This window comes from Phragmites australis, chromosome 10 (genome assembly GCF_958298935.1).
Source record: "Phragmites australis chromosome 10, lpPhrAust1.1, whole genome shotgun sequence".
NCBI classification, from domain to species: Eukaryota; Viridiplantae; Streptophyta; class Magnoliopsida; order Poales; family Poaceae; genus Phragmites; species Phragmites australis.
Genome location: NC_084930.1, coordinates 23,009,622 through 23,020,793, shown reverse-complemented (window position 1 = coordinate 23,020,793; position 11,172 = coordinate 23,009,622). Strand labels below are relative to the sequence as shown.

General features: G+C 51.2%; 1 protein-coding gene across 1 annotated transcript; it reads left to right on the top strand.

The window, feature by feature from the left end:
- Positions 1–703: 703 nt before the first annotated feature.
- LOC133930377 (glycine-rich cell wall structural protein 2-like) lies at positions 704–1,677 on the top strand. The gene is made up of 2 exons (XM_062377016.1): positions 704–868; positions 1,013–1,677. Exons 1-2 carry the CDS (start codon positions 769–771, stop codon positions 1,420–1,422), a joined length of 510 nt encoding a protein of 169 aa, XP_062233000.1. The 5' UTR covers positions 704–768; the 3' UTR covers positions 1,423–1,677.
- Positions 1,678–11,172: the final 9,495 nt, after the last annotated feature.

Genomic DNA, 11,172 nt, shown 5'->3' with positions numbered 1-11,172 from the left:
CTGTTCTCTGAAGTGCCTAATGAGCACATCTAGCAAGCTTTATTAATCAGAGAATGATCCAGCCCAAGCAATAGTGCGTCTTAATTTTAATACACATTTACGTACATTACAAAGATCTAGCGCAGCTAAAACAGCTGTAGTAAATCTCATTGTTGCGGAAATTTCAATCCCTTGCAAGTCCATTTTGTCTCACTACTTTTATTTTGGCTTTCCAAGTGTGAACCAGATTTTTCAATCCCAACAGATATTTATCTTACAATTTTACTTTTCTTAATTATGTCACACAGTGAGAACAGTGGATCCCCCAAGATATAGATAGCCCAATTCAAATGAGTACTACATCTAACTGCATTTAGAAATCCGACAATGCACGGATAGGGGAAAATGATATATACTTTGTTAGTGGACCTTAAATTTGCAACTTGTTCTGAAGTCTCAACCACGAACGCATGTAAACCCACTGATACTTCAATAATGTCAATGCCCGGCTCCATTGGGATAGTAATCAAGTTGACAACGAGACGTAGCACCAGAGCTAACTCTTCTCCTTCCAATCCGAGCTAACAGCCAACTGTATCAGTGCACTTATTGAGCGTTGAAACATCTTGGCACGGCCCCGTCCATTTAATTATCTCGACGATAGGCTCGGATGCGAGCAATGTGCGTGCATGCGTTGCTGCCTCTATAGTCTATAAATAGCACGCTGCGGCAGTCCTATCTCTTCACTCAAAGCTAGTTTCAGCGAGAGGGGGAGAGAGAGGCGTAGAAATGGCGGTTAAGTCTGTAGTTCTTCTCTGTGTCGTCCTGGCCTCTCTCCTGCTCATCTTCCAGGATGTGGTGTATGCTAGAGAGCTCAGTGAAGCCAACGGTTGGTTTGCGCCTCTCTCTCTCTCTCTCTCTCCCCCCTAGCTAACTTATATTCAGCATTTGTGAAACTAATGCTATACAGTATATATGCAAATACTACAGTGTACAAAACATTGATCATTAAAAAACATCTTTTTGCATGTAGAGTCTGAGGGAAAGAATGTGAAACCAGCAGGAGGGGCTGGACTCAAGGATGAGAAGTGGGGAGGCGGATACAACCGTGGTGGAGGATATGGAAACGGCGGTGGTTACGGTGGAGGATATGGAAATGGCGGTGGGTATGGAGGAGGATATAATCAGCCTGGCTACAGTGGTGGATATGGGCCTAGATATGGTGGAGGATACAACCATGGCCATGGTGGTGGCTATGGAGCTGGATATGGTGGTGGGTATGGTGGCCCTGGATACGGTGGTGGGTATGGTCAACCTGGCTACGGCAATGGATATGGAGGTGGCTACGGAGGAGGTTATGGTAATGGTGGTGGTGGCTACGGCGGAGGTGGGGGTTATGGAGGAGGATACGGTGGTGGAGGACACCATGGTGGATGGAATTAAGAAGAACAACTACATATGTTTTTCTATGTCAAATAAGTCATGCTCAGTGACTGCTTGAAGAATGTTGTATAGTTTATTTATGGGAATGATGTCCGTGGGACCCTAAATATGGACTGTTCACTTGAATCAAAATATGGTAAGAAGAGCTGGCCTTGTATGGTATCTTATGCCTTAGCTTGCTTTTAGAATTTGTAATCATGATGTGTCAATCCATACATATAAATAAAAGGATATCCAATTAATTTTGGAAACAAAGACAGATGTCATGGACTCATGGTACATTGAAAATTAGCATTCTATGTCCATGGTATATATAAAATGATTACAGAAAGAAAGATGTTAGGCATTCGCGGCGCTGGTGGAGCAGCGGTAGGATAGCGGTGGAGGCAGAGCTCCAGAGGAGTGTCTAATACTCGACTCGGGTCTACGTAATCAGATCGAATGATTTCTGAGAAGATGCACCTGTAGGCTGAGTTAATTCTATTACTATAAATTAGGTTTATATATCGGTCCATCAGTGTCAATTTCTAATAGGCTGGCAGTGATGACATCACTGCCGGTTCGTAAGCCACGTGGGAAGAATCAACTATCGTGGCTTATAAACCGATGGTAATAAATTACATCACTACCGAACCATGGATTGAGCCGGCAGTGATGCCCTGCTCCCTTATCACTACCAGCTTAATCTACCAACCAGCAGTAATAGCATAACATCACTACCAGCTGATTAATTAGCCAGCAGTGATGCCCCCTTCCCCACCTTCTCAAAAGCTCAAGCTAACAGACAGTTTGATCAGAACTTTCTTTCCCCCTCACAAACTCTCACATGGCAGCATCCACTTCATTCCGTCTTCCTCTTTGATTCCCCCACCACTCAAGCTCATTTTTGGTCAAGAAAAAGGTCTAGATGAGCTCTCTCTAGCTATCCAAACAAAATCCATTCTTTCCTCTCCATTTGCTGATTTGTCTTTTCTTCGTTTTTTTTGGCAAGTGGACACTTGATTTTTCCCAAACAGCAAGGAAGCTTCTAAGAGCCTTTTGAGCTCAAGTATGTTGAAATCCCCAAATTAAATCCTATATTAGCATTTTAACTCAAAATATTACCTTAAAAACCAAAGTTGATATTATCCCTTATTTTGATTTTTAATGAATTAGAAAATTTTGTCATGATATTGAGGTATGTAGAAAGATTCAATTGTATTTTTGATATTTTATTTAATTAGCAAGCCCCAATATAGAAACTTTATGTATGAGTGTATTTATTTTTCATATTTTCTTAATGAGTCATAGATAAGGGGCTGAATAATAATAAAATTCTAGGGATGACACCAGCAAATACATATCAGAAGCGGACGTGAAAGCATGCAAAAGGCGGTTCCTCCAACCCGGGCCAATTGTAAGTAGGAGATGACGACATAATTTATTTGTTGGTGATCGTAAAATCTTCTTGATGTTATGAATTTGGATGTACAATAATGAAATAATTGTAGATGGACAGAAGATGGATGTACGATCTGAGCCGTGTGAGCGTAGAGTATAAAAATGGCGTGGATTGTTTCCTAGTACAAACCGCGGCGCACAAGTCAAATACACAGTCTCAATATATGTGTTGTCCATATGTTGATTGCGAGAACAAGAAGTAATTTTCCATCACCCAACAGACACATTCCCACTTGATGCCAAGGGGCTTTATGCCTGGCTATTCCAGTTGGACTGAGCACGATGAAGCCTTGTGCACCAACATGCCAGTCAATGAATATACCGATATGCCGCCTGTTGAAGATATATGCTAAAAACTAAAAGCTGATAAATTGATTAAAAGTGACTTTTCTAAAAAGCTATATGCTAAGAGCTAAAAATTAAAACCATAAACTAACAACTTTTCTCAAAAACTATAAACAACTTTTAAAAAAATAGCTTTTTAAAAATACCTATAAATTTCAGTTATACCCAATATATAGAACACTAATCTTGTCTACACTCTCTCTGCTCCCTCCCAAAATTATTAGTCCTTCCTCCCCTGCCATTCATGTGCCCCCGACCTTCCTTCTCTTTTTGGTTCCTTGCGCCCTCCCTGCCTCTCTCCGGATCTTATTTTACTACTCCATCTCCTCTCCTGTTTGGTCTCCGAGCACATTGCATCTCTCCTTTTGATGCATCTCGGCATCGGCGCCAGCTCACCCGTTATCTAACTTGGTCTCTATGCCTCTGAGCTTCCTGGTTAATTAGATTCTTGGCAGAGGCAGTCGCGAGATGTCGTCTGACCTGTGCACCATCCCTTGCTCCGCCAAGGAGGAACCACCGGCCCCCGAGGGGAGGGAGACGGAGCTGGAGGCCGCGGAGGAGCACATGGAGGCGATAGACCGGAAGCTCAGCGAGGTGTCTCTGTGCCGCCACACAGAGGAGGAGGAAGCGGAGGACGACGTGTAACACCCTACTTCACAACTAAGTCTATTCATAAGAAAATAGGAAATTTTGGCAGCATTTCCTCTATAGAGAGGTATAACTGATCAAAGAAAAGTTTACAGGCAGCCAAAAACAGATATAACCAGTATATATAAAAACCGTCCGGACGCTACCAGCGTCTACCACAATATAAACAAAAACAAACGACAGACCACCACAAGCACATCTTTTAAACACCGGCTGAGCTATCAACATGGTGATGAGGTAGTGTGTGCAGCTACCCAAAATCATCCCCAACAAGTACGTCAGCATCTAAACATACCTGTAAAAGATTTAACAGGGGATGAGATGAGCTCAGCAAGTAACAGCTATGAATATAAACACATCTCACTTAGCTCAAGAGTATTTGGGAATAAAACATTCTTCTCACATCAACAAGCAAAACACATGGTTTTAAAGAGATTATCATTTCAGAATATTTGTCGAGGAAACAACGACAAACTCCAACCCGTTCTCCCACACAATATGGCATTCAGCCCCTAGAATTCTGTATTCTCCAGATTTCATAAAAAGAAATGTATGAATGCCATGATGCAACTCCATTTGAGAGCTGGACGATGCCAACATCTCATGCAACTCCATTTGAGAGCTGGACGATGCCAACATCTCATGCAACTCCATGTACCGATACGAATCACGCGCGATGGTAGTGATCGGCCTTTTATCACCATATGAAGTGCATAAATGCATATGTATGCATGTGAATTGACGTCAATTCTTTATTCTTTTTTAATAGCTCATGATAAAAACCACAACCGATTCATGAAGATAAACTGATTCATGAAGACAAAGGTACAATCCAAATCAATAAGAAAAGCATTGATTTAAATAATTGAATGCAACGACATCCATGATTTAAATGGATCAGAAAAGAAAACCATATACTTCAATTTTATTTGCAAAAGAAGTAAGACATGAATATAAACATAGCATGAAATCACACCCCCACGTTACTTGCCTTTTACCAAAAGCGACAAAGCAAAATCGATCACGGACGCCCAGAAGTGGTACCACCTGTACAGGTATGCTATTAGCACTAAAACACATTTAAAGCACATAAAATATGAAGCGTCAACCCTACGTCGGAAAACGTCGCGTCTACGCCGATATTCCGAAAAACTGAACAGAGAATTGTATCACATGAAATGATACACTATTTCCAATTCAGAGTCGAACTAAACTTCGCACTAATTAGACTTCACTTCGATGAATTGAATACTTCAACTCGGATGTTGTATCTTCGAATCAACAACGATTATCAAAACGAAACAGACTATTGATCACATGAAATGATACGACACGAATTGCTTGATTTGATTTAATCCAACCACAAACATCCAGAAAATTACCGAGAATTCGCCTTCGAAAGGTTGACGACGAATCCGACGAAATTCCGAAATTTCCAACTTTTTCCCTTTTCTTCTTTTTTCTTTCTTTTTTCTTTTCTTCTCTTTTTCCTTCTTCTTCTTCTTTTTTTTTTCTCTTTTCTTTCCTTTTCTCTTTCTTCCTTTCTTCTTCCTGGCTCCTTTGCTCGGCGCTAGCTGTTGCTTGCTCGGTCGGATGGAGCTGCTGGCCTGCTCTCCGGCCAGGCCATAGAGAGAGAGGGAGAGCGGCAGCCGGCGGCGGCGCACGGCAGCCGGCGGCGGCGCACGGTGTTAGCATAAGCCCTGAGCTGTTTTTCTTTCCCGTTTTTTGCTCTTGACAGGAGTAGATCACGGCATGGCCCAGGGAGCTGGGATGGCAGCCCCCAATCACGAGCATGCCAAGTTTAGCATTGCCTAGTTTAGCGATTGCTTTGTTTCCTAGAATAGCTTTGTAATCCTCTTTATAATGATTATCAATCAAAGGAAAAGCTGCCGCTTTGCAGCACCCAAAACCAGTGTGTCCACTTCGTGATCGCGTGTGTTTTCTTCCTCCTCTCGTTCGGAAGTCTATCAACTGGTATCAGAGCTCAGTTCCACCGTAGCCATGGCATCAAGGTCGCCTTCCACGAAGGGAGAGACCGGTGATGGCTCCGGCGAGAAGAAGGTCCAGCCATCTCACTCTCCACCACGTCGCCGTGGCCGCTCCAACGACCGACGCCGTCGTTCGCACACCCGAGACGCCGGGTCGCGCGTCGTCGAGCGCGTCATCGAGCGGCCGTCCGCGAACGTCGCGTGGCCGATGCTAACCCGGATAAATTATCCGGAGTGGGCGTTGGTCATGGAGGTGAACTTCCAGACCCTCCGTGTCTGGGACGTCATCTGCGACGGCGCTGGTGACGATCCGGACGAGGAAGAGTACCACGACGATCGAGTAGCGATGGCGGGGCTTCTGCGCTCGGTCCCGTCCGAGCTCTGGAGTACACTCGCCGTCAAGCGCACGGCCAAGGAGGCGTGGGACGCAGTCAAGGCACTGCGGATCGGCGACGAACGCGCGCGCGACGCAAGCGCGCAGCAGCTTCGCCGAGAATTCGGCAACCTCACCTTCAAGGAGGGCGAGGGTGTCACCGAGTTCGGCATCCGCATCACGACGCTCGCCACCAACCTCCGCACCCTCGGTGATGACATCACGGACGCCGAGGTAGTGAAGAAATTGCTGCAGGTGGTCCCAGATCGGCTGTCCCAGGCCGCTGTCTCCCTCGAGATGTTTCTCGATCTGAACAACGTCACCATTGAGGAGGTGATCGGGCGGCTGCGGGTGTTCGAGGAACGCTCCAAGCCCAAGCAGATCACGGACGCCATGGGGCGCCTGATGCTCTGCGAGGAAGACTGGGAGGCCCGCCGAAAAGCACGCCGTGAGGACGAGAACCCCGGCGGCAGCACGGGATCCAGTGGTCAGGGAAGGCGCCGAGGGCGCGGCCGCGGCCGTGGCGGCGCAGGCTCCTCATCGCGTGATGGTCGCGATGGCCAGAGCGCGGGCGCCGGGAACGCTGGTGGCGGGAGGCCACCACCTGGCGATCGCTGCAAGAGCTGCGGCAAAACTGGCCACTGGGCCAAGGATTGCCGCGGGAAGAAGAAGGGCGCGGCCCATGTCGCTCAGGCTGAAGAAGAGGAACGGGCGCTAATGTACATCGCTGCGGAAACAGAGGTAACCGCACCGCCCGTGCCATCCTCATCCCCAAGGTCGCCGCCGCCTGCTGTCATTCCGCATCCTCCGGTCCACCTCGTCGAACGGAAGGTCCTCCTCCACCTCAACAGTGAGGAAGCAAAGGAGGCCGTGGGTCCTCGCCGCTGGGTGCTCGACACCGGCGCGACGAACCATATGACGGGCACGCGCAGCGTCTTCGCCGAGCTGAACACCAGCGTGACCGGCACCGTCAGATTCGGCGACGGGTCGGTGGTCAACATCGAGGGCAAAGGCACCGTCCTCTTCGCCTGCAGATCAGGTGAACATCGTCGACTAGACGGGGTGTACTACATCCCGCGCCTCACCACCAACATTGTGAGCCTCGGTCAGATGGACGAGGATGACTTCAAGGTCGACATCGAGTCTGGCATCCTGCGCCCCTTCGACCTGCGTCGACAACTGCTCGCCAAGGTTCACCGCTCACCAAGTCGCCTCTACTACCTTGACATGACGATCGCCGCCCCGGTGTGTCTCACCGCGCGCGTCGGCGACGTTGCCTGGCGGTGGCACGAGCGCTATGGGCACTTGAACTTCCAGTCGCTGCGCAAGCTGGGGCGTGGTGAGATGGTGAAGGGGCTACCGGCGATCGACCACATCGAGCAAGTCTGCGAGGACTGCGTCCTCGCAAAACAGAAAAGGACGCCGTTCCCGCAGGCTACCAAGTTCCGGGCTCAGGAGGAGCTCGAATTGGTACATGGTGACCTCTGCGGCCCGATCTCGCCATCGACACCGGCCGGCAACATCTACTTCTTGCTGCTGGTCGACGACATGAGTCGGTACATGTGGCTCACGCTGCTGCGCTCGAAGGCAGACGCACCGGCGGCAATCATGACGTTCCAGGCGCGAGTGGAACGTGAGACCGGCAAGAAGCTGAAAGTGCTCCGCACTGACAATGGTGGTGAGTTCACGTCGGTGCAATTTGGTGACTATTGCGCAGGAGAAGGCATACAGCGTCACCATTCTGCGCCGTACTCGCCACAACAAAATGGTGTCGTGGAACGCCGGAACCAGATGATCGTGAACACGGCAAGGAGCATCCTGCGTGCACGGGGCATGCCTGGTTATTTTTGGGGAGAGGCAGTGCACACCGCTGTGTTCCTCCTCAACCGATCGCCTACAAGTGCGCTCGATGGCGTGACTCCGTTCCAGGCATGGTATGGCAAGAAGCCTCCCGTGCATTTTCTCAGGGTGTTCGGGTGCATTGCCTACATCAAGCACCTCCGTCCACACCAAGGCAAGCTGGAAGACCGTGGGCTGAAGGTTGTCTTCATCGGCTACGAGAGCACATCGAAGGCATACCGCTTCTACGACCCCACGACAGGGCGCGTCCATGTCTCTCGCGACGTCGTCTTCGACGAGAGCGCGCACTGGGACTGGGGGGAGGTCTCGGCGGTCGACAACGAGCACCCCTTCACCGTGGAGAACGACTACGACCTGCGGCGCCATGTCGAGGTGGCCGTACCAGAGCCGCCGTCTCCTACGCCATCTTCACCAGCCACACCGTCGCCCACACCACGAACTGCGACTCCACCGGTCACCTCTCCGCCACTTGCGACGCCAGCTGCAGGGACGCACATCGAGTTCGCGACGCCACTCAGCAGCGATCCGAACCTCGACGCTGATGACGATGAAGGGGAGGAGCACCGGTACCGGACACTGGACAACATCCTTGGCATGGATGCAGTGCCCGGGCTGGCGCACCGCGACGCCGAGGAGGCTGAGCTGCACGCCGTGAGCGTGGAAGAGCCCCGAACACTGAAGGAGGCTGACGGTGACCCAAACTGGGTCGCTGCGATGGAGGAGGAGCTGTCTTCGATTCGCGAGAACAAGACATGGTCACTGGCTGAGCTCCCGCGCGGACACCACGCCATCGGCTTGAAGTGGGTGTACAAAGTCAAACGTGACGAGAACGGCGACATCGTCAGGTATAAAGCTCGCCTCGTCACCAAGGGCTACGTGCAGCGTCCCGGGATCGACTTCGAAGAAGTGTTCGCTCCCGTCGCTCGGCTGGAGTCGGTGCGGCTGCTCCTCGCCATAGCGGCGCACTACGGGTGGGGCGTCCATCACATGGACGTGAAATCAGCGTTCTTGAACGGGGAGCTCCAGGAGGAAGTGTACGTTCAGCAACCCCCTGGCTTCGTTGACGACAAGCACAAGTACAAGGTGCTCCGGCTTCACAAGGCGCTGTACGGACTTCGCCAAGCTCCACGCGCTTGGAACCAGAAGCTCGACGCCGAGCTGCTGTCGCTCGGGTTCACGCGCTGCGTCGACGAGCACGGGATGTACACCCGTGGCAAAGGAGGAGGACGCCTGATCGTAGGCGTGTACGTCGACGATCTAATTATCACTGGTGGTGATGTAGGTACTGTGGCGAAATTCAAGCTGCAAATGCAGAACATCTTCCGCATGAGTGATCTTGGTCTCCTCTCCTACTACCTTGGCCTCGAGGTCACTCAGGGAGCCCAAGGGATCACGCTGCGCCAAAGTGCCTACGCCACCAAAGTCCTTGAAAAGGCGGAGCTGGCTGGATGCAACGCCAGCGCCACGCCCATGGAGCCAAAGCTGAAGCTGCTGAAGGATGGCACGACGCCGAGCGTGGACGCCACCGAGTACCGTAGCCTAATTGGCAGCCTGAGGTACCTGTGCAACTCCAGGCCGGACTTGGCGTACGCGGTGGGATATCTCAGCCGGTTCATGGAAGGGCCGCGTCAAGAACATCTTGCAGCTGTCAAGCGTGTCCTCCGCTATGTGGCGGGCACGGTGCACTGGGGCTTGCACTATCATCCAGGGAGGAAGAATGAAGGCACTCCCAAGCTGCTGGGCTACTCCGATAGTGATCTGGCCGGAGACGTCAACGACCGGAAGAGCACCAGCGGCCTCATCTTCTTCCTTGCAAGCGGGCCGGTTGCGTGGCAATCGGCGAAGCAGAAGGTGGTCGCGTTGTCTTCCTGCGAGGCTGAATACATTGCGGCTGCTGGAGCTGCGGGCGAGGCAGTTTGGCTGGCACGCTTGCTGGCAGAGCTCGTCGGAGGAGCAATTCTCGCGCCCAAGCTCAAGGTGGACAACAAGTCCGCCATCGCTTTGATGAAGAATCCTGTGCACCATGACCGGAGCAAGCACATAGACGTGAAGTTTCACTTCATCCGGGAATGCTGCGACAGGAAGCTGATCGACGTCGAGTTCGTCGGGACTGAGCTGCAGCTGGGCGACATTCTCACGAAGGCGCTCGGTCGTACTCGGTTTCAAGAACTCTGTGGTATGATCGGCATGAAGAGTTTAGCTTAGATGCTCACGGGCTTAGGAGGAGAATGTTAGCATAAGCCCTGAGCTGTTTTTCTTTCCCGTTTTTTGCTCTTGACAGGAGTAGATCACGGCATGGCCCAGGGAGCTGGGATGGCAGCCCCCAATCACGAGCATGCCAAGTTTAGCATTGCCTAGTTTAGCGATTGCTTTGTTTCCTAGAATAGCTTTGTAATCCTCTTTATAATGATTATCAATCAAAGGAAAAGCTGCCGCTTTGCAGCACCCAAAACCAGTGTGTCCACTTCGTGATCGCGTGTGTTTTCTTCCTCCTCTCGTTCGGAAGTCTATCACACGGCAGCCGGCTCAGCGCGACGTCGGGCGGTGGCGCGGCGCAGCGGCGCGCGCAGCAGCAGCAGCAGCACGGCGTGGTGGAGGTGCTGTGCGGCGTAGCCGGCGGCAGCAGGGGCGCGGCGGCCGGCGGCGGCGACGCGCGCTGGTCCGGCGCGGCGGCGGGGGTTGCGGCGGTGGGAGCTGCGGCGGCGACAGCAGGTGCGGGGGCGACGGCAGCCGGCGCTCGGCGCGACGCGGCGGCGTGCTGGTCCGGTGGAGGAGACGGCGGCCGGCGCCGCAGCACTGCACAGCAGCGGCAGGACAGAGCGCACGGCGGTGGGAGAGAGAGAAACGCGAATATGAGCGAAGAGTCTGGATGGTCCAGTACTTATCTCTCCTTCTTTTTTTTAAAAACGGACGATCTAAATTTATTAGACTCGCTACATGTCTCAAAGTGCCCGGAACGGACGTATAAATAGTAAAATGGGTTCGTCTCGACGAGATGAACGCAACCACGGTCTCCGATCGTCGATACGAGCCACGGATCAAAAAATCAAAATTTGGTCAACATCTTCTCTTTTTTTTTCAGAAATTCAGTATTAC